At 40.8% G+C, this 24,708-nt stretch overlaps 1 protein-coding gene across 1 annotated transcript in view; it reads right to left on the minus strand.

Annotated features, from left to right (window-relative positions):
• The window catches only part of TMEM154 (transmembrane protein 154), a 58,056-nt gene that overhangs the window by 12,072 nt on the left and 21,276 nt on the right, over positions 1–24,708 (minus strand). Inside the window, exons 2-6 of the mRNA XM_017498761.1 lie at positions 15,119–15,385; positions 14,994–15,032; positions 6,706–6,733; positions 5,375–5,460; positions 3,522–3,579 (exon numbers count right to left, since the gene is read on the minus strand). Of these exons, the coding sequence (XP_017354250.1) occupies positions 3,522–3,579; positions 5,375–5,460; positions 6,706–6,733; positions 14,994–15,032; positions 15,119–15,385 (478 nt within the window). The remainder of the gene's footprint in view (positions 1–3,521; positions 3,580–5,374; positions 5,461–6,705; positions 6,734–14,993; positions 15,033–15,118; positions 15,386–24,708) is intronic.

Raw genomic sequence — 24,708 nt, forward strand, 5'->3', positions numbered from 1 at the left:
GAGAAAAAAGAAATCTTACTTTTGTCCCAGGGTAGATACTCAAAATAAACATTTTATGGATTATCAATGTAATTAAAACATTAAGATAGGAAAAAGAAATGTATATAAGATCATGACAGAAAAGAAAGCTCATCCAAACTCTAAGGTGCTAATGTCCTTTTAAAAACTCCCGATTGGGTCAGGGGCGGTGGCTCACTCCTGCAATCCCAACACTTTGGGAGGCCAAGGCAGGAGGATTGCTTGAGCCCAAAACTTTGAAAGCAGCCTGGGCAACATAAGGAGACTCTGTGTCCACAATAAAGTAAAAGAAAATTAGCCAGGCATGGGGAACAAACCTGTGGTCCCAACTACTTGGGAGGCTAAGTTGGGAGAATCGCTTAGGCCCAGGAGGTTGAAGCTGCAGTGAGCCATGATCATACCACTGCACTCCAGCCTAGACAACAGAGCGGGACCCTGTCTCAAAACAAAACAAGAAAACAAAACACCAAAAAACTCCAGAGTGATAAGAGGACTATTCTGAAATCACCAACATTAATTGGTCTATGCCAGCAATGAAGGAGAACTGAGTCTCATAGTAGGTCAAACAAATTCCTGGTTTCCCAGGATTGGTAGGTCCAGAAAGAAACCACTAGGGAACACTGGGACAAAAATAATGATTCATCCACCAAAATGGTTGTGCCTGGGTCTTAGGATACAGGCTTCTTAGCCCAAAAGGCAGTGAGTTTCCGTACAGTTTTAACTTCCTAATAATTATAATAGTCATAACCAGTGCTTATTGAGAACTTACTTTATGCTGAGCTTTGGTCTAAATGCATTGCACTTTTCTTAGATTTTTCAGTGAATAAAAAATTAACTTTGCAATATCATAATAACCTTTGAAGTAATCAGAAAATGCCCAGTGGCACAAAGATCTGGGATTTGCCATTCTCGGTTCTCGAATGCTGGTGCTGGCGTCACTGAGAGGGCGTAAAGTGAAGGCCTGGCAGTCGTCCTGTGAATGCCAGACAGCTCTGGACCCACAGAGGAATGTGGACATTTCCTTTTAAAACAATAATTTAATATAAAGCAGTTATGTAAAGGCTCTAACTCATTTTCTCATTATTTCAAAAATCTGATTTTTTTTTTTAAGATGGAGTTTCACTTTTGTTGCCCAGGCTGGAGTGCGATGGTGCAATCTCGGCTCACTGCAACCCCCACCTCCTACCTCCCAGGTTCAAACAATGCTCCTGCCTCAACCTTCCAAGCAGCTGGGATTAGAGGCACCTGACACCATGTCTGGCTAATTTTTGTCTTTTTAGTAGAGTAAACTTTGTATTTTTAGTTTCACCATGTTGGCCAGGCTGGTCTCAAACTCCTGACCTCAGGTGATCCACTTACAGATGTGAGCTACCGTGTCTGGCCAAAAATCTGTTTTTTTTTTTTGTTTTTTTTTTTNTTTTTGAGCCAGAGTCTCACTCTGTCTCCCAGGCTGGAGTGCAGTGGTGCAATCTCAGCTCATTGCAACCTCCGCCTCCCGGGTTCAAGCAATTATCTGCCTCAGCCTCCCGAGTAGCTGGGATTACAGGCACCTACCACCAGGCCTGGGTAATTTTTGTATTTTTAGTAGAGACAGGGTTTCACCATCTTGGCCAAGCTGGTCTTGAACTCCTGACCTCGTGATCTACCCGCCTTGACCTCCCAAAGTGCTGAGATTATAGGCATGAGCCACCAAGCCCGGCCCAAAAGTCTAATTTTTCAGAAGCTTTCACTGCCATACAATTCTGTAATGTTAAGCTTCTTCTATGTTGCCAACAATTTCAAAGAGCAAAAGGTAGGTATGTAAACACCACTGAGGGTGGTTTTTGGCATGCTGAGGGTGCTCATCAGTGATAGAATAAGATATTTAAGATATTTATGGAGTTTTAGTGGTGATCTCAGCCCTATACCAGACATAAGGTCAAAACATGGGGAAAATATTCCTTTGTAATATTCCCCCTGGTATTTTGTTTTCTTCCACCTGCTTGTTAATATCTAGAATCAGTCTCTCTCTCTCTCTCTCCTTTTTAGAGACAGAGTCTTGCTCTCACTCATTGCCCAGGCTGGAATGCAGTGGCACAATCATAGCTCACTGTGAGCCTGAACTCCTGGGTTCAAGCAGTCCTCTCACCCAAGCCTCTCAAGTAGCTAGGACTATAGGCAAGCGCCACCGAGCATGGCCTGGAATCTCTTTTAAATAGGATAGAATCCTTTCTGAACTGGCAAAGAATGTTAACATGGAAATACCTAGGGCAGTGATATTGACCTAAATCTATAATAGGTATAGACTTTGGAATCAGAGCTGAGGTTTGTCTGAGTAAGGCTTTGGTGGTGTGATGTCAGGAGACATTTAGGATGGTGGATTGTTATGTAAGGTTTAGGGAGGAGATGTAGGAAAAGGGTCCAAAGATAAACATCTGACTGCCCCACCCCCTGCCTAATAATCAGTATTCCCTTGCAATGCTCAGGCTTCAGGGATTATCCAATGATGGATGATTGCAGTCTGGAAGCATTTAAGATGACTGGCACCAGACCTCTGGTGAACTATGCGGGGAGAGTATTTATCCTGCCTGCAGGTTTATCCCATTTATTCCAACAGAAGTGGAATATCTCGGGCATATGGTCAAGTTCTCTCTAGGTATCCAGGAGTGATTGCTGCCAACAGCGTGGTACCTCCAAGATTACAGCTGAGCTCTGCAGAGCAAGTCCCCAACCTGCTGAATCATCAATTCTTTTTCCTGAGAACATGTCCCATGTCCTGAGAAAACAATTCTCTAATCAAAACACCCCAAACGTGGTCATTTCTATCCTCACAAAAGAAAATATAATTTAAATGAGATTGTGGAGTACTAAACTATACCCAAACCCCAATGTACTAAAATTTTCTATCAAGCAGAGCCACCTAGTGGTAAAAATGGAGCATTTTTTAAAATTCCCATTTATTTTCTCACTCTAGTTTATAGTTAGTTACCCACTTTAAGACTGTCACAGCTAGGCTGGGTGCTGTGGCTCATGCCTGTAATCCTAGCACTTTGGGAGGCCGAGGTGGGTGGATCACCTGAGGTTAGGGGTTCAAGACCAGCCTGGCTATCATGGTGAAACCCCATCTTAAAAAAAAAAAAAAAAAATACTGTCACCTCTGTTTTCCTTACTAAACATCTATTTATCCAAGGTAAACAAACCTACAGTTTGTCATGATTGGAAAGTTTTATGACTAAAACAGAGGCCAAGGCAACAGTGTCTCTTTAGAAGGGCAAGAAAATGCCCTTCTAAAGGGCATTTCTTTATCTTATTTCTAAAGATAAAGAGCCCTAGGATATTTACTTCGTAGCCTTCTATTTTCTGTAACTCACAGTACCTCTTCTCCACACTATGCACATATACACTCATGTAAATGGTCGCATACAATTCATAGGAATGGAGAAGGCAAGCAAAAAGTGTTCCACTGTGGTTCCCAATCCCCTTCCTGCCAGATACACACAATCTGTGGTAGAAATGAGAAGTACCTTGGGTTGTGATTTGATTCCTTTTCTTCCTTCAAGGTAGGTAAACATTCATAGTCAGCTAGGACAAAATAAAAGCAAACTCATTGTTAGTTACTGAAATTCTATTTTCTATCCACAAACCTGATACAGCTAAATACTGTAGTTCTCTGACCTGTGCGGTTACGTGTGCAAAAATGGCCTCACCAAGGAGTGATAGTGGCGAAAAGATTAATGATGGCAAAGCCCTTGAAATGGAGAAAGCACTAATAACACAGATACAAAATTTCAACGTGCCTCTGCCCCCGGGAAGGACGCAGTTCATCACTGCTTGGTTATTCTGTCCTGTGGCACTCCGGTGCTCCAAAAGCTAGAATCTGCATGCCTCAGGATAGACACTGGAATAAGATGACTTCGCCTGAGGTTCTAATGTGTCTGCAGAATGATTTCCATCAGATTGCATAGTAGAAAAGAATTGGGTAACGTGGGAAAACAACCAATCTTCCTACGGTCGTAAGTTCTTTTCTATTACACCACTCATTATTTTTAAGGGCAAAAAAGTTATTTGAGTCTATCACCTATGTGTCAAAATAACTTAGCTCTAGTTGTCAAATAGAAATGCCTTTCCCAGTTTTCTCGCTTTAGTGAGTACGACAGGATCATGATTTTATATTACACAAAATCTCTAGCACAAAACCTAATACAACAACATAGTAAGAAGAGATTGCCTTTATGTGGTGAATTTTTTTCTTCTACTTTTTTTTCTTTTGCATTTGTCAAGTTCTACTAGGTATGCATATTACTTTTAGCAACTGAAAACAACAAAATGAGATTCCTGATCTCAATGACCTGCCCCATCTTCAAACAGAATGGCTTTACAGAGTCATTCTTTCCTCAATATGAAAAACTGTTAGAAATTGTACAAGTTATCTGAGTGGTTCTTTTTTGAAATCATATCTTGATAAGCCTCCGGTAGTAATAATTCTTATAACCAGTCTCTGAATTTTAGAATTCTACTGTACAGTGTTGAATTTGACAGACCCTATTTAAAAATACCCTAGGTATTTTTAAAAGACAAATGGTAAAAACATGCAAATTATATGATAATGCTGGGGTTTATTAATTTAATATAAGTAGTATAAATAATTTATTAATTTGTAAAAGAAATTTTAAAAAAGAAAAAACAGCTGCCATCATTTTAAAGTCCCATTATTGATTTACTAAAGAATAAGGAACATACACTTTCATTACTGCCAGATATCAATTGGAAATTTTTATATGGGGTACGTATATCACCATCTATTTGAGCAAGGTCCAATAGAGCATTTTAAAGTGATAGAAATGTTCTAGATTCACACTGTTCATTTAGTAACCATTGGCTACTAAAGCCTCAGTATGTCGCTACTTAAGCCTAATTTTTAATTTTATTTTGTTTAAATTAATTTAAATTTAAGTAGCCACATTTGGTGAGTATCTATTATGTCAGGCAGCGCAGATCTATGGATACTATGTTTGATAAAGTTTTACATCCAGAGTCAGTTCAAAATTATAGATCTCTAAACTCTGTAATGTATAACGTAATGCCAGATGCTAGCTTTTTCCAGATAATTTAGTTTCAGAGATTTCCTTTCTTTAATAAAAGACCATTTTCTGCTTCAAAAAGACCATTTCAACAACTTGTACAGAAATAAAAACAAGCAGCAACAATTAAGCTGAATATTTAAGTATTGTCAGACCAAGTTTATTATCTGCATGCACCAGATTCAATGTGGGATTGGGCTCTGTCTCACTCCAGGATTTATTGAGATATTTATAAAGCTATTGCAGCTTTCTGTTACCAGAGAGGAAAGAAGAAACAACTTTAGGTTACCACATACCATTTCTATTCATGCTGTTCATCCATTTATCAAGCTCTTCCACTTCAATTTCCATAACAGAGGGTGTATCTTCCTCAAAAATAGGGCTAGAAATAGAGAGCAAAAGGCTTGTTGGAAAGAAATGTGAAATGTGCCGAATTTCATTTGGAAAGAGGCTAGAATGTTGAACCTGAGGACAATGAAGTTGATTTAATGCCCTATGCTCTAAGGAAGCCTGGGGGCTTGCCCTTTTCCAGACAATCAAACTTTAATAGGAAGAAAGGCTACCACAAAAACAAACATACATCCATCACTGGTCCAAAAGTGGGGTGCCCACAGGCCCAGCAGGTGGACTAAAAAGGGAACCCAGGAGATTGACTGCTCCCCTCAAGGTGCAAAGTCAAATCTGCAAGCCTCTCAGGGTGAGGCCCTTCCGGAGAGTTGCCACATTTAGCATTTTAACCTTGCTTAATTTCACTTCCTCTTCCTTGGGGTTTTTTGATCAGTGCCCCAGGTCAAGAGGCCACTGTCAACAGGCTGCAGTTATCACCTGTCCCTTCAACACCCAGGCTTTCCTTTCTTGGAGAAATGGAGCCCATTGCTTTAAGAAATTCACTGCCCTCACTTGCAGAAGCTCAAAGTGCACAGTCAGCGAACAGAGCCTCTGGTTAGTGGAGATGGGGTTGGGAAAGGAGGGACCACCAGCTCTGAAAGCTGCATAGGCGGTGCACTGTGCAGAGGAAGCAGCACAGTTTCTAAACCAGGAGGCTGCTTGGAAGATGGGGAGGGTATGGCTCACCCCAGAACACGCTTCTGGGTGGAGGCTTGTTTTTTTCTCTCCCACCTCTCCTTCCCTCCCTCCTCTCCCTTCCTCCTGCTCCTCTCACTCTCCCCTTCTTCCACCTCTCTCTCCCATCCCCGGGGGTTCTTGCTGTGCAAACTAATGCTTCTACCAGGGCTCTCCTGCTCAATACCAGCTTAAGTATCTTTCCTGGTGATAAAATTTCTAATCAGAATAAATGAACCGACATCCTTGAAATACAGCCAGGGATAGACTATTTACTATGCATTTGAAATTGGTAGCAGTCAGACTTTTTTTTTCTGAACGTAGGACAGCAAAATAAAGAAGATGTCACTCTGTCCTTGCCCAGATCACACTCATATGCTGGATAGGGTTTGGGGATGCCGGCACATTTCCCCCTTCCCTGCCAGTGACCTCCTGCCTGGCCTGGGAAGCAGGAGAGCCCACAAAGTGTCAGAACAAAACTGAAAAGCCAGCTGCCCACCAATATCCTCCTCGCCCTGTTGCTGTTCACACCCCAGTTGGATCAGAAGCAGCAGGGAAAACTTACACTTTCAGGTTTTCACTTCCCAGTTCATCTAAAAAGAAATGAACATAAAGGTCATGTTAGCTTTGTTCTTCTGTAACAATTTTTAATTTCAACCACAGCTGACAGCCTCCTTTACAAAGAGAGCGAAATGATGCTAAGTAACATTTTTAAAGGAGCAATCATTAACTTAGAGTCAAACAAGTGCAGATTGCCACATTCAAAGGAGGTCCTAATCCTGTGAAATCTGCTTTCTTTTAGATGTGGATGGTCTGCTGAGAACGCTCACTTCAGATCAGATGTTCATCTGTCTTTACTTTTTACATCCATGGGAAGAGGAAAACAGTGGTAAGGGAAGGCAAGGGAAGTGAAACGCGAGCTTGCTCCTCTGCCCCCTTCAGTAAAATGTCCCAGATCTAAATGTTGCTGCTTCATCTCCTGTGACACCCCATGCTGATCACTGCGGCACTGTGCTTTAGTCCTGGTGGAGGATGTGGGCTCTTCCATCAAGGGCTCCCCTTGGAATTTTCCTTTTACCCCTGCTCTTTGCATGGCTGGATCTCTCACATCCTCAAGGTCCCAGCTTAAATACTCTTTCCTCAGGGAGGCCTTCCCCACCTCCTCTATAGAAAGCAGGGCCCATCTTTCCTGTTGCTCCTCAGCTCAGCACCTTGCTTGCATCCTTCATGGTACTGGCCACAATTTCTCATTGGTCAATTCATCTGTTTGATTTTTTTTTTCTGTCTGTCTCTCTCACTAGACCATAAGTCCAAAGGGGCAGGGATTGTGTCTGTCTTAGTCATCATGGTATCCCCCCCAGCTCTGAGCCAGCTAGCACAGTACCTGGTAATGCCTAGTCAATATCAGTGGAATAAATGATTAGGTGTTAACCTCAGTTGTTCAGCACTAGGGTTCAATACATGTCCAGTCTTTTGGACTTAGCATAGTGAAACTTCCAACAAGCTTGCTTTTAATTGCTGTTGGTTGAGGTGAGAGTCAGGTAACTGTTTACAAAATGGCTCTAATGCACATCAGACTTTGAATGAACAAGTGGTGAGAACTAGAGCCTGATGTCCCAGCTGAAGCCCTGTTTCATTTGGCAGGAGAACCAACACATACAGAGAAATGAGGCAATGATGTTGAGTGGATAGCATAGGCCTGCTGCACCTTTTATGATGTGAAAACTATTGAAAAGCAAACCACTTTGTAGGAGTCCACCAAATAGTCAGAGGTTTCTGATCCTTGGCAATCAGGGGCCTCTTTTTGTCTATCCTGGAGAAACACAGGTCCTCAGTGAGGGAACACAACCAGCAGACACCTGGAACTGAGTTCCTGGCAGCAGTGAGCTGGTGTAATTTCCTGTGGGTTGGCAAGCTTGAATGGCATTGCTAATCCAGGAAAGCTGGGCACAGATGTAAGTTTCATGCCATCACTGCTTGCCTTCCAGGAGCTGCAGGCTACGTCCTCCTCCCCTCCAGTAGGATGTAAAGCTTCCTGCAGATGCCTGACTTGAGGAATTTTACTATAAATAAAGCTTCTACACAACTGAACATCCCTACAGGTGATCCAGAAAGATCCTCCCGTTTTGTCACTCCCTACTCTTCCCTCTCCTTTTTTCCCTGCTGAATAACCCCCACCTCCCCCAATTTCCCAGAGAGCAAGTGGTTGCATGGCCTCACCGTTGTGGGCATGGATTTATCTTTATAATCCAGGTTCCCCACAGCCTTCAGGGTGAGCAAAAGCTAGCCTGCATGCAGATGATGGAAAAGTTTTAAAAGCCATTACAGAAGGGGTCCAGATGCACCAAATGTGAAGCTCCTGTAATCAGTATTAAAACAGAGCAAAAGGCCTTCAGTGGCCTCATCTTTGCTGCTCCATGGCTATTACCTCTGCTCCAGCCACCATGGCAACAGAAAAACATCTGGGAGAGCACACAAAGAGCAGAGCATTAAACCAGGAGGGAGACCAATTACTTGTCCTCGGCAATCAGCCCCTGCCCGCTCCACTCCACCTGGCCTATATCTATTTATGAATAGCTACCTACTCCCTTTGCAACCAGGAGGCAAATGCAGCTCTTACACAGCCCCATCTCAAATGCCCTCTTCCATTTTCCGTCCAACAATCCTTCCATTTCATCTCCTCCGACCCACTTTGTCCTCCTCCTTCAGTTCCTACATCACCCTCACTTAGCCTGACAGTACCCTCTTCTCAGATCCTCTCCCCTGTGCATTCAATAGTGGGATTGTCTGGTGGAGGCTGGGGGAGGGCAGGAGCTACAGGAGCCTCTGGCTCCCTTATCTTGTTTCCCTGCTGAGCATTGAGCAAGAGAAAGAGTCCCTTTCTGGAAGATTTACTGAGCAAGCCAGGCATCATGTAGCCAAGCCTGTTTAAAGTGGTGGTTTATGGCCAGCTGTTTTCCCTGCAGCTCTTTCAGAGAGACCTCTCACATCAAGACACTGCAAATTTAATGCCTGGAGGGCTAGGAAGAATGATAGCACAACATCACATTACTGCATAATGTTTCCCTTTCCCTGGACATGAAATGGACAAGCCCAAAGGAAAAAGTAATTTCCAATTGGATGAAATGTTCTAAAAGTTTTGGCCAAATTCTGTCCAGCTGTCACATTTAAAGACTTATTTCCTGGTGTAGTATAACAGACCAGGCTCTATCAATGCGGGGAAAGACCCACTGTGTCTGCTTCTAACTTTCCCGGGGACATCACGTGTACAGGTATCCATGCCCTCCCATAAAGTATTTCTTTGGGAGCTTTCCAAGCAAAATGCTGGTCTGACCTTCCATGATAATTGTATTTTACCTTAAAAAAAATCAAATTTTGTTAATGTAAATATTTTGCTTTTATTAACGTTCAGCATTCAGTTTTTCTTAAAAGATATCCATCTTTAAGCAGCTAGTGACCACGTCTGTATTAAAGCACTGGCTGGTAAAAGAAAAAAATTCAAATAAAACTCTCTATCAAAAACTTTTGTGATAAGCCAATTGTTTTGAAATTCTTTTTCTCTGTTGTGTTTTCTAAAGTGAGGCATATTTAACGATGTGCCAATTCATAGTAAGGATATTGTACAGATTTGACTTTACCCCTAAGAGTAGATGTTCTTTAAAAAACATCCTGATATTCTTTAATGAACTCATTTATTCAACAAACATGTACAAGCAGTTAGTGTGTGTAGTGTGTGTTGGGCTAGGCACTGAGTTAGGTAAAGGGAGATAATAAACTAGCACTTAGCACTTACACCAGGTACTGATTTTTTTCTAAGAGATTTGCCTATATAAACCATTTAATTCTCACAATTCTATGAGGTAGGTATTGAATCTGCCAATTTTACAAATGAGGAAACTGAATCACAGAGTCACAGTGCCAGCAAGTGCAAGCCAATCAAGCAGTGTGTGTGGTGAGTCTGGACTCTCAACCTGAATGCCACATTGTCACACAAGACAAATAAGACAAGCTCTTGGTTCTCTTGGGCCTTAATAACAACATAAACCGGGCCGGGCGCAGTGGCTCAAGCCTGTAATCCCAGCACTGTGGGAGGCCGAGGCGGGTGGATCACGAGGTCAAGAGATCGAGACCATCCTGGTCAACATGGNAAAAAAAAAAAAAAAAAAAAAAAAAAAAAAAAAAAAAAAAAAAAAAAAAAAAAAAAAAAAAAAAAAAAAAAAAAAAAAACATAAACCAGAAAGAAAATAAGGAAAAGAAGAAAGAAGAGAAAAGAAAAGAAAGGAAAGAAAAGAAAGGGGAGAGGAGGGGAGGGGAGGGAAGGGAACGGAGGAGGGAGGGAGGAGGGAGGGAAGGAGGGAGGGAGGCAGACAAGTCACCAACTTACGACAAACGTAAATGCTGTGAACAACAGTGTGAACAAAGTTTTCTGAGAGCACAGAAGAGGTTGTAATTTATTTTACCTAGGGAGGGATTATTCAAGTCTTCTTAAAAACTGGGCCCTAGCAGGGGAGTGCAGTGGCTCACATCCGTGATCCCAGTGCTTTGGGAGGCTGAGGTGGAGGATCACTTGAGCCCAGGATTTTGAGACTTGCCTGAGAAATATAGCAAGACTCTGTCTCTACAAAACATTTTTTTTTTAATATAAAAAAACTACCCAGGCACGGTGGCACAGGTCTGTAGTACCAGCTACTCTGAGGATTAGCTCAGAGTAATGGGAGGATTGCTTGAGCCCATGAGTTTGAGATTGTAGTGAGCTATGATTGTGCCACCGCATTCTAGCCTGGGTGACAGAGTGAGGCCTTGTGTCTTAAATAAAACAAAAACAGACCTGGGCCCTGGAAAATGGGGTGGCAGTTTGCCAAGCAGACAAGAAGGAAATTCCAGACAGAAGAAATAGTATCAACCAGGCATGGAGGTATCCTGAAAGTCAAGCCATGTTCTGGGAACAACAAATACTTCAAGTGTGGTTACTGTGCAGGATACATGGGCCATGTCCGAGGTTGAGGCTGGCTCTCACTTGTAAGTGGCTTTTGAGCCATGAGACTTTCACAGAGAAATTCAATGAAAAATCAACTTCTGGACTTGGAGCCTAAGAGACTCTCCATGTGAGGGGATACCTCCAACATCCCCCACCCCTTGACTCCATTAGGCAAAACCAGCAGTGGGGTCATGTTTGGGGAAGGAAATGATGACTTTCCCTGAATTTAAAAAAATTTAAAAAGCTCTGTTTTTTTTTTTTTTTTTTTTTTTTTTAAGCTTAGAAAGAAGCCTTCATATGACCATGTTATTAGGAAATCCTGAAATTTCAAGCAGTGGAGAAACATGTGTATTTCCTACTTCCTTGAAATCTATTATATCAGCTTCTGCCATGAAAGGAAATATTCTTTGGGGCTTCTTCCCCAGCTCACATTGGCCTCATCTGCTGTCTATGAAATGTTCCTCTAGCACAGGGACAGTGAGAGAGGCATGTGGGACAAGGCCATGGCCCCAAAGCCAGAGGTGCTCTGTAGTGGGTGTGAGGGACATAAAGTGAGTTTTGTATACATGTATGACTACGTATCATATTAGAGAAGTTCCTATCCTTTGAGTAACTTTTTGGCAAGACTAGAAAGCCTTCAACTTAAAAATCTAATCGGAGTGAGTTTTACTAGCACAAGTCAAAAGTATCCAAGTCTGCTTTGGTTCTAGAACTGCCCTGAATCCTTGCACCGGATGCTTCTTGAATCAGAGCTGAATACTCTCAAAGTGGGTCTCTGACTGAGGGAATTTTCTATCTAATTGGTTTTCAGATTGACGTTACAATCTTTAGATGGTTGGAGAATTTGAATATAAAAGTTAGCATAGCTTCAATGGGAACCAGGACAATGCTTCCTCCAGGACTTTTCAAGATCAAATCAGGATATGGGGTGGGGGAGAAAATAAAATCTGTGACAGAAGTATAGATGGAAGAATGCTCTTCCAGTGGTGATCGCCCCAAGCCCTCCAGCTTTCCCATCCCTAACCCTAATCTGACCCACTCCTTGATCAGCCTTTCCCTTTCCGCAGTGATGGGTAATGTTATACTGGCTTATTGGCCAAAATTGTACAGGACTCTCATCTGGATTAGGAACAAAGATGGCAGCAATAGAAAAGCCTGTCCCAGAAATATGCAGGTTCAGGTCCTGACCACTGCAACAAAGTGAGTATTGCAATAAAGCAAGTAACATTAATTTTTTGGTTCTGAAATACATAAAAAAGTTGTGTTTTTCCTATAATGCAGTCTATTAAGTGTGCAATGACATTGTGTCTACAGAGACAATGTACATACCTTAATTTAAAATACTTTATTGCTAAAAATGCTAATGATCGTCTGAGCCTTCAGCGAGCTATAATTATTCTTCTGGTGGCAGGTCTTGACTTGATGTTGATGGCTGCTGACTAATCAGGGTGGTGGTTGCTGATGGTTGGGAAGGCTGTGGCAATGTCTTATTGTAAGATCACAAAGAAATTTGTCACATTGATTGACTCTCTTTCACAAAGATTTCTCTGTAGCATATGATGCTGTTTGATAGCATTTTACCCAAAATAAAATTCTTTACAATTGGAGACAATTCTCACAAATCCTGCCGCTGGTCTACCAACTAAGTTTATGGAATATTCTAAATCCTCTGTTTTCATTTCAACAGTGTTCATGGAATCTTCACCAGGAGAAGACATCTTAAAAAATATTTTCTTTGTTCATTCAGAAGAAGCAATTTCTCAGCAACTTAGTTTTATCATTAGATTGCAGCAATTCCATGACATCTTCAGGCTTCACTTCTTATTCTAGCTCTCTTGCTATTTCTATCACATCTGCAGTGACCTCTCCACTCAAGACTTGAACCCCTCAAAGTCATCCATGGGCGTTGGAATTAACTTCTTCTAAAACCCTGTTGATGCTGATATTTTGACTTCCTCCTATGAAGTGGAAATGTTCCTAATGGCATCTAGAGTGGTGAATTCTTCCCAGAAGATTTCTTCCTAGATTTATCAGAGGACTCACCATCTATGGCAGCTATGGCCTTACAACATGTATGTCTTAAACCATAAGACTTGACCTTCAAAATGACTTCCTAATCCATGGGCTGCAGAATGGATGTTGTATTAGCAGGCATGAAAACAACTTTAGTCTTCTTGTACAGCTCCATCAGGGCTCTTGAATGACCAGGTGCATTGTCAATGAGTAGTAATATTTTTAGTGGAATCTTGTATTTTGAGCAGTAGGTCTTAATAGTGGGCTTAAAATATTCAGTAAACTATGCTATAAACAAATGTGCTGACATCCAGGCTTGGTTGCTTCACTTACAGAGCACAGGCAGAGTAGATTTAGCATAATTCTTAAGGGGTGCCAGATTTTCAGAATGGTAAATAAGAATTGGTTTTAACTTAAAGTCACCATCTGCATTAGCTTCTAACAAGGGAGTCAGCATATATTTTGAAACTTTGAAGCCAGGCAGTGACTTCTTCTCTCAAGCTTTTAAAGTCTTAGATGGCACTTTTTTTTTTTTTTTTTTTTTTTTTTTAAGTACTGGCAGGGTTTCACCATGTTGGCCAGACTGGTCTCAAACTCCTGACCTCAAATGATCCACCTCAGCCTCCCATAGTGCTGGAATTATAGACGTAAGTCACCATACCTAGCCAGATGGCATCTTCTTTTAATAGAGGGCTGTTTCATCTACATCGAAAATCTATGGTTGAGTGTAGCCACCTTCATCAATGATTTGAACTAGGTCTTCTGGACAACTTGCTGCAGCTCTACATCAGTGCTTGCTGCTTCATCTTGTACTTTTATGTTTTAGAAATGGCTTTGTCCCTTAAACCTCATGAACCACCCGCTGCTAGCTTCCAATTTTTCCTTTGCAGCTTCCTCACTTCTCTCAGCCTTTGTAGAATTAGAGAATTAGGGCCTCACTCTGGATTAGGCTTAGGCTTAAAGGAATGCTGTGACCGATTTGATCTTCTACACAGACCCCTAAAACTTTCTCTATATCAACAATAATACAGCTTTGCTTTTAGTTTCCTGCAAGAACTTTTTCATTGTATTTACAGCTTGGTTAAATGTTTGGCACAAGAGGCCTAGTTTTCAGCCTATCTCAGCTTTCCACTTGTCTTCCTCACAAGGCTTGATCATTTCTAGCTTTTCACTTAAAGTAAGAGATACGTGACTCTTCCTTTCATTTGAACACTTAGATGCCATTGTAGGGTTATGAATTGGCCTAATTTCAATATTGTTCTGTATCAGGAAATAAAGAGTCCTGAAGACAGGGAGAGAGATAGGGAAATGGCCTGTCGGTGTAGCAGTCAGAACACACACAATGTTTAGCAGTTAAGTTCACTGTCTTCCATGAGCGTGGCTTCAGGCACCCCAAAACAATGACAACAGTAACATCAGAGACCACTGATCACAGATCACCATAAGAGGCACAGTAATATTGAAAGCATTTGAAATATTGTGGGAATTATCAAAATGTAATGCAGAGACACAAAGTAAACACCTGCTGTTGAAAAAAAAATGGTACCGACAGACTGGTTCAATGGAAGGGTGACCACAAAACTTCAATTTTTTAAAGAGAAAAAAAAGCAATACCTGTAAAGTGCAGTAAAGCAACGTACAACAAAACAAGGTGTGCCTGTATTTTAAAATTCAATTTAGGCTGAAAACTTTTTTTTTTTTTAAGGAAAGGAGTATGCATGTATTCACTTCTGGAAAGTTTCATTAAAATATATTGCTTATCACTTACTGTTGTATATAGTTCTCATTGCTTAATTTTAAAACATCTCAGCTCCTTCTCCAATCTCACCCCAACTGTAAGCAGGTTTTAGGATAATACTCACATGTCTGTAAAGCACTCTGAGATCCTTGGCTAGAAGATTCTGTATAAAAGCAAAGAAAATTTTGTTTTATTGATTGCTAACACGTGAAGCAATTTTTTGAAAATGCAAATACACCAAATACTTACCTTGTTTAGTTCTTTTTCTTTTATAGCATGTTGCAAAGAATACCACGGATAAAAGTAAGAAGACCAATAAAATCAATGGGATCAACACCATTAGTATAAACTCTAACTGATTTTCATTTGGGGCAATGTCGGTAGAATTTATATTTGCAGTTAATGTTTCTGTGGTGGTCACTGCAGCAAATGTGACCAAATGTAGAACAGTCCCTTCATTTGGTATTTCTGAGGCCTCAGTTGTATCTCCTGAGAGTTCTAATTCCTCATAATTACCTATGGGAACAGATACAAAATTGAGGTTACCATGGAGACAAAGTTAGTATGTTATAGTGTCAATAATTTTTAAATTATTCCTAGATACATCCATAATAAACTTGATCCACTATACTTGGCCTCCAAGCTAAGTGTGACACAGAACATTGATTTAACATAAATGAAGCTCAAGCTGGGAGTATAGTGAACGTGAAATCAGAGCTCAGAGAAAAACCTTGCACAAAGGTAGGCAGTTTTGCATTGACCAGACATTTTAGACACACCTAAGCAAAGGGCATTAGGAAGCTTCCTTACATCAAAGGTGATTTTCCAAGCTAAGTCATGTGATATTCCAGGACATCTCCTATAGGGTATGATAATATTTTAATAAAATGCCTGAATACATTTGAATTCACATTTACTAAAAATTAAGTACATGCCATACAGCACTTTTAGATGTAAAGAAATGCAGTCTGTGTCCTAATTTTTTTTTTTTTTTTGAGATGGAGTCTTGCTCCATTGCCCAGGCTGGAGTGCAGTGGCACCATCTCAGCTCACTGCAACCCCCACCTCCCAGGTTCAAGCAATTCTCGTGCCTCAGCCTTTAGAGTAGCTGGGATTACAGGTGTGTGCCACCATATAAAGCTAATCTTTGTATTTTTAGTTGAGGCAGGGTTTCACCATGTTGGCCAGGCTGGTCTCGAACTCCTGGCCTCAAGTGATTCACCTGTCTCAGCTTTCCAAAGTGCTGGGATTACAGGTGTGAGCCACTGCGCCCTGTCTATGTCCTATAATTTAAATAAAAGGTTACCTATTAATGGGAAATAAATCTTTGAAAATGAATTGATTGCTCAGATTACAGTATAAGCTTATACGAAATAAGCTTATACAATATAAGCTCAGTCTGCATAGAGCTGAATCTGCTTCTGAAATTATCTGACAGAAATCCTCCTGGACTCTAAATAAAAATATGATGCATATCTCATCAGTAAAGTAAAATTCTCAAGGGGCAGTTCCCTTAGGGACTAAGGAAATGATATCAATATTTAAACTTATTACATACATCTGTAGAGCTTTCTCTAAGGTCAAACTGTAAGCAACTCTATTCTATTTGAACCTCAGAGTATATTGAAAAACCATCCTGGCTCGGTGTAGTGGCTCATGCCTATAACCCCAATACTTTAGGAGGCTGAGGAGGGCAGATCACCTGAAGTCAGGAGTTTGAGGCAGTTTAAGGTCAGCCTTACCAACATGGTGAAACCCTGTCTTTACTAAAAATACAAAAATTAGCCAGGCATGGTGGTGCATGCCTGTAATCCCAGCTACTTAGGAGGCTGAGGCAAGAGAATCACTTGAACCCAGGAAGCAGAGGCTGCAGTGAGCCAAGATTGCACCATTGCACATCAGCCTGGGCAATGAGAGCAAAACTCTGACCAAAAAAAAAAAAAAAAAAGAAAGAAAGAAAGGAAAAGAAAAACCATCAGGATGGGAAAGGATACTGACTTGATGACTGTTTGAAAAACCTTCCCTTACCTGTCTAAGTAGTAGTCACGGGTAAGGTGAGCTCAAGGTCTTGGTCCTAATATCATATAATGTTGCCTACCTTTCAGAAGGGCCAAGTGAGGAAAATACCTTGTAAGTTTATGCTACAGAAAACTTATCAAATGAGATAATTTACAGGAAAGTTCTTCTAAGGTGAAAGGAGCTATGCAAATAGAGAAGTCAGCTGCTTTAAACCACACTCCACAGTATAGGTTAGGCAATCACTGTATAGAATGATCGAACTGGACATCGCAGAGCCAATTCAATAGTTCATCTATCTTTATCATCCCATGATAATATTGCCATAATCCCATGACAACAGAGTCCTCTGATTTTGGTTGAAACAATAAAAATGTTTGGTCATTGCTATGAATTGAATGTTTGATTCCCCTCAAATTCAAATACTGAAGCCCTAATACTCAATGTGATGGATTAGGGCTAAGAGGTGAGGGCTTTGAGAGGTCCTTAGGTTTAGGTGAGATCAAGAGAGTGGGGCCCCTATGATGGGATTATTGCTTCTATGAGAAGATACAGAAACCCGAGTTCTGTCTCCTTGCCATGTGTGGATACGGAAAGAAGGTAGTGAGTACAGGCCAGGAAGAGAGTTCTCACCAAATACTGAGTCTTTCAGCACCTTGGTCTTGAACTTCCCAGCCTCCAGAACTGTGAGCAATAAATGTCTGGTGTTTAAGTGTTTAAGCCTTGCAGTTTGTATTATTTTGCTATGGCATCTGAGCTAAGACAGTAAGAATCTAATTGTGTTGATTACATGAATAAATACTTCAGTCTCCCACAGCAGGGAATTCATTTGATAATCCCTTTAGTAAATGCAACCCCAAGCCATCAGAATCAATTACAAACTGCAGAGTAAAGTCACTGGTATTTCTTACACATATATGCCAATGGCAGGATTGAAAAAAACTACCAATTTTTGAAGAGAGGTGGGGCTTCAAGACGGCTGGGTAGATGCATCTGGCACTCATCTCTTCCACAAAAAAAGGAACAAAAATAGTGAGTAGATAAGCTACATTTGGAATTGATCATTTAAGAGAGAACACTGGAATTCAACAGAGTAGTGACAGAAAACACTTAAAGCAAGGAAGGAGAGGGAAATGAGGCACCCTTTTTGGCTGAGACTGACTGGGAGCCTGGAGAGGCTCCCCAATATGGGGAAAGGGTAAGTGGTCCATATTTCCACTGCAGACTCCTGCAGCCTATTCATGGGAGAGCCCGCCAACCCTTATAGGCCCTGAGACTAACATCGAGGGCTGCCTGTAGACTGTGCAATGGCACTGCTCCAGAGAGGGACCTCGTGCTGAGTCCCACACACCCCTGAGCCCTATGGCTACAGCACAGTGCTACTTTGAGGGCTCAGCCCCCACTAGACTGTATCTGGTCCTAGGGCCCAACAGTCCCTGCATCTCCATGTCTCTGGAGCCCCTTTGACACACCCTGTGTGCAGCCAGCACTGCTGCTGGCTGCTGCTGCCAGGGCCAAGGTTGGAGCCACTGGCAGCACCCCTCCCCACCCCCGGCCAGCAGAGAGGCGCTCACACATGTTTATGTATCTCAAGGACAAACTCCACTGTCTGCAGCTATTGCTGCTGTAAACTGCTGCTGCTAGGGCCAAAGCATGAGCAAAACATGTCCCTGCCCCAGCTGGCTGCTTTTGGTTGCTCCCACCAAAAGCAATCCCATCCTCTGCAGTAGCAGGCAGCAGTGTAGTCACTGCTGCCTCCACCTGAGCTTTCTATCAGTAGCCTGAGGATTGCTTCACCCCTGCCTATCACAGCCAAATACTGCATGCACCACCAGAGAGTTGAAGAACAGGCCTGCACAGGCCAGCTCTCTCCCAGTCCAGTACTTGAGCATGTCGTTTGGGGCCTGGTGATTGCTAAGCCCAGTCCATCACCACTGGCACCTCAGTATTCCTCCCAGGGGCCTGACATTGGGCTTACCCACTCTGCTGCTACTATCATAGATGGCATCCACCCTCATGTACCACCTACAGGCCTAGGGACTGGCCTGCACAGTCCATTGCAACCACTACCAAAACCAGTGCAGGCTACTTGGGACCCAGAGTGTGGTCCTGCCGCTGACAGTGCCAATACCCATGCTGTATCTGCTGCTTAGGGGCCTAAGAATCTGCCTACCTACCTGGTTAGCCACTACCATTCCTAGCACCTAAGCAAGACACCTGGAGGCCCAAGAACCAGCCTGCCTGGACACATTAATACCAGTGCCAGTGTATGCTGCCTTGGGACCAAGGACAGATATGCCCAGCCCACCTCTGTCACCACTGGGGCCTGAAGACTGGCCCACCTGGTATTCCAGTTCCCAGCAAAACTTCACCACAGCCTCCACTACAACCACATCCTTAGCTGCTGGGGAAGCCACAGATACTACTCACAGTGGTTCCAGCAGAAGAAATCATATGGAGACTACATTAATGTACCTACCCAGAATCAAAGCCAAAGTACCCTACATAACCAACATCATAGATACACCTTGCTTTCATACGGGAGGAAAAAGTTCTCCCCTATGAAAGTAAAACCAAAAAATTGAAAGAAGCAACTGTTATACCTGATATACAGATATCAACACAAGGACAAAAGAAACATGGAAAAGCAGAAAAATATGATGCCTGCAAAGGAACATAATAATTCTCCAGCAGCAGATTTCAATCAAAAAGGTATTTATGAAATTCCAGAAAAAGAATTCAAATTGTTTATTCTAAAGAAGTTCAATGAGATATGAGAGGATACAGAAAAACAATAGCCGAAATTAAAAAATAATTCAGGATATGAATGAGAGAAATTCACCAAAGAGATAGAGATAAAAAAAAAAAATCTAGACCTGAAGAATTAATCAAATCAAATAAAATACATTTGAAAGCTTCAACAATAGACTAGATCAAGCAGAAGGAAAAAAATCTCAGAATTCGAAGACAGGTCTTTGGAAATAACCTAGTCAGATAAAAATAAAGAAATAAGCAAAGCCTATGTGACATATGGAATACCATAAAGCAGAAGGCAAAGAGAAAATCAGTGTTAGAAAACCTATTTAATGAAACAAGGCCAGGTGCAGTGGCTCATGCCTGTAATCCAAGCACTTTGGGAGGCCGAGGCAGGCAGATTGCTTGAGCTCATTAGTTCAAGACCAGCCTGGGCAACATGGTAAAACTCCATCTCTACTAAAAATACAAAAATTAGTTGGGCATGGTGGCTTGCTCCTGTAATCCCAGCTACTCAGGAGGCTGAGGCAGGGGGATTGTCTAAGCCCTAGAGGCAGAGGTTGCAGTGAGCTGAGATCATGCCACTGCACTTCAGCCTCAGCAACAGAGCCAGATCCTGCCTTAAAAAAAAAAAAAAAGAAAAAGAAAACCTATTTAATGATAGAATAGATTAAACTTCCCAAGTCTAGCAAGAGATTTAGACATTCAGATACAGGAAGCTCAGAATTATCCAAATAGATACAATTCAAGAAAGGACTTCTCCACAGCACATTATAGTCAAACTGTCAAACATCAAAGACAAAAAAGAATCTAAAATCAGCAAGAGAAAAGCATCTAGTTACCTATAAAGGAAACCCTATCAGACTAACAGCTACTTTCTCAGCAGAAATCTTACAGGCCAGGAGAGAATGGGATGATATATTCAAAGGGCTGAAAGAAAAGAATACAAAACAACAAAAACCCTGTCAACCAAGGACTATATACCCAGCAAAGTTATCCTTCAAAAACAAAGTCTTTCCCAGACATGCAAAAGCTGAGAGAATTCATTACCACTAGACTGACCCTAAAAAGAAATGTTTAAGGGAGTCCACTGAGAAGCCTAAGAACAATATCTATCATCATGAAACACATGAAAATACAAAACCCACTGGCAGAGCAACCACAAATACACAGATAAGATTTAAATGTTACCACTACAGAAAACCGCAAAACAATAATAATGGCAAATAAGAGAGAAAGGAACAATGGATAGACAAAACAACCAGAAATCAATTAATAAAATGGGAGGAAGAAGCCCTCATATATAAATAATAACCTTAACTGTCAATGGATTAAGCTGTCTGCTTAAAAGATACAGACTGGCTGAATGGATTTAAAAAACACACAGACATAACACAACAGTATGCTGCCTACAAAAAACTCATCTCACCTCTAAAGATACACATAGACTGAAAGTAAAGAAATGGGAAGAGATATTCCATACAAACAGAAACCAAAAGCAAGCATGAGTAGCAGTACTTATATCAAATAAACAGACTTCAAGTCAAAAACAGAAGAAAGCGACAAAAAAGGCCATTATATAATAATAAAGAGATACATTCAGCAAGAGAATATAGCAATTCTAAACATATGTGCACCCAACACTGGGAGTACCCAGATATATAAAGCAAATATTATTAAATTGATATAATTTTAGATTTATTATTTATAAATAAATAAATAATATTAGATTGTTTATAAATAATAAATTTATTTATAAATACAATTTTTTTATTAATAAATAAAATTAATAAATAATTATAATTAAATATAAATACAATTAATTAAAATTTATTTAATGATAATTGATTTAATGATAAATTTATTTATTATTTATAAATAAATAATATTATTTATTTAATACAATAGTAGTTGGGAAATTGAATACAATAATAGTTGAGAAATTGAACACCTAGTCTCATCTTTAGAAAGATCATTTAGATTTTTTAAAAAATAACAAAGAAACATTGGATTTAAATGGCACCTTAGACCAAATGGACCTAAAAGAACATTTATAGAACATTTCATCAAACAGTGCCAGAATATACATTCTTCTTATCAACACATGGAACATTCTTTAGGATAAACAATGTTAGAACACAAAACAAGCTCAACACATTTTTAAAAATTAAAAGCATATCAAATATCTTCTCAGATCGCAATGGGATAAAACTACAAGTCAATAACAAGAGGAACTTGGACACTGTACAAATACGTAGAAATTAAACAACATGCTCCTGAATGACCACTGAGTCAAGAAAGAAATTAAAGAAGAAATTTTTTAAAAGGCTTGAAACAAATAAAAACGGAAACACACCATACAAAAACCTCAGAGCAAAAGCAGTGCTATGAGGGAAGTTTATAGTAATAAATACCTACATCAAAGAAGCAGAAAGATTTTAAATAGATGATCTAGTGATACATCTCAAGGAACTAAAAAAGTAAGAGCAAACCAAACCCAAAATTAGTAGAAGGAAAGAAATAATAAAGATCAGAGCAGAACTAAATGAAGTACAGACTAAAAACAAACAAAACCAATTAACACTACAATGAGATGTTATCTTACTCTAGTTTGAATGGTTATTATGGGGCACAGTGGCTCACACCTATAATCTCAGCACTTTTGGAGGTCAAGGCAGTAGGATCACCTGAGGTCAGGAGTAGAGACCAGTCTGGCCAGCTAAAAATACAAAATTTTTAGCTCTAATAAAAATACAAAAATTAGCCGGGCATGGTGGCACACATCTGTACTCCCAGATACTTGGGAGGCTAAGGCAGGAGGATCACTTCAACCCAGGAAGTGGAGGTTGCAGTGAGCCAAGACCACACCACTGCACTCCAGCCTGGACAACAGAGCAAGATTCCACCTCAAAAAAAAAAAAAAAAAAAGGTTATTGTTGAAAAGGCAAAAGCAATACATGCTGGCAAGAATGCAGAGATAAGGGAACTCATACACCGTTGGTGGGAATGTAAATTAGTACAGCCACTATGAAAAACAGTATGGCAGTTTCTCAAAAAAACTAACAATAGAACTACCATACAATCCAGCAATCTCACTACTGGGTATTTATCCAAAGGAAAATAAATCAATCTATCAAAGGAATACCTGCACTTGTATGTTAATTGCAGCACTATTCGCAGTAGCCAAGATATGAAATCAACTGAAGTATCTATCAATGGATGAGTGGACAAAGAAAATGTGGTATATACACAATGGAATACTAGTCAGACATAAAGAATGAAGTCACGTTTTGGGTCAGAACATAGATGGAGCTGAAGGTCCTTATGTTAAGTAAAATAAGACAGGCACAGAAACACAAATATCTTATGTTCTTGCTCATGTGTGGGAGCTAAAAAAGTTGATCTTTTGAAGGTAGAGAGCAGAGTGATAGATACCAGAGGCCCAGAAGGGTGTGTGGGTGAGAGTGGGGGAAGAAGAGAGGTTGGTTAATGTGTAGAAACGTGCAGTTAGATAGACAACATAAGTTCTAATGTTCAACAGTAGAGTAGGATGACTATAGTTAACAATAATATATTTTATATTTCAAAGTAGCTAGAAGACAGGACCTGAAATGTTCTCAACACATAGAAATGATAAATACTCAAAGTGAGGGACACCCCAAATACACTGACTTGATCATTATAGATTTGATCCATGTAACAAAAAATATCACATGTACCCTATAAGTATGTAAAATATTATGTATCAATAAAAATCTATCACTTATTGATCTCTGCCTTCTGAGTTAAGTGGCTTTGTCCTGAATTTATAGTAGTACCCCATTATCCAAGGGGAACATATTTCAAGGCCCCCAGAAGATGCCTGAAATTATTGGTAGTACTGAACCCCATATATACTGTGTTTTTTCTATACATTCCTATGATAATGTTTAATTTATAAATTGGGCACAGTAAGCAATGAACAACAATAACTAGTAATAAAATAGGACAATTACAACAATATATTATAATAAAAGTATGTGCATGTAATCTCTCTCTCTTTCTCAAAATATCTTATTATACTGTACTATTTTTGGCCACAGTTGACCATGGGTAACTACAGCCATGAAAAACAAAACTGTGGCTAAGGGGGACTACCGTATAAGTCTTTGAAATTGGGTAACTCGGTAATGTATTTACATATATGTTAAGCCTTTGATATATCATGTATCCCACTGGACTAGTAAAGGACATTTGTCTTCCAGAAAACCTCCTCATTAAAGCCATCCTGCTTTCAGAACTACTGCAGCCGGATCAAATAGCATCTTTCACTGGTAACCTAGGCCAGTGAGACTGGTATGCATGGGTATGATGAGGTTGGGTGTGGGGTGTGGAACGGCACATATGGTTGGTGGCTGGTGCAGCTGGTGGTAATAATCCTTGTCCCTAAAGGTCAGTGAACCTTCCTTGGTATCCAGACGTGCCCGCCCTCACTTTACTTCCTTTGGTTACTTCTATGAATCCTGTAGCTGCCCTACTATTTCAGCTTCTTTTTTTGAGAATTTACCAAGAACCAGTCTCTGTGCTCTGTCTTTTGTCCATTATTTCATTTTGTCCTCACCATTTTTTCAGATAGACACTAGGGTAAAGAGGTTATACCACTTGCTCAAGATCATAGAGCTCACATGGAGGGCTGAAGGCTTACCAGGGGGGCCGATGGCAGAACCAGAGCTTATAACCCCACGCTGTGTTTTCTCTCCCTCGGGGAGGAATGTAATGCCTGCAAATCATAGAGTTTGGCCATAAAGTGGTGAGCAAGAGGGAATCTCCTGCTCCCGTTCCTCCACGTCACCTATACTAGGACGTGGCTTTCTGGCACAAGGCGGGAGAGAGGAAGGGTGTCCAGAAACCTCGGCTTTACTGGGGCGCTTGCTAAGGCTCCTCAGCTCAGACGCGCTGCCTGTGAAGCTGCCCAGAAGCACAGGGTCTTTTCAGAGCCTCTCTGAGGAAGGTCAATGAAGTCCCCAGAACACTTTGCACTCTTAGTCACCATTTGATCTGTGGCCCTGGGTGAAGAGAAAATAGGGGAA

The sequence above is a fragment of the Cebus imitator genome, unplaced genomic scaffold, assembly GCF_001604975.1.
Source record: "Cebus imitator isolate Cc_AM_T3 unplaced genomic scaffold, Cebus_imitator-1.0 Scaffold251, whole genome shotgun sequence".
NCBI classification, from domain to species: domain Eukaryota; kingdom Metazoa; phylum Chordata; class Mammalia; order Primates; family Cebidae; genus Cebus; species Cebus imitator.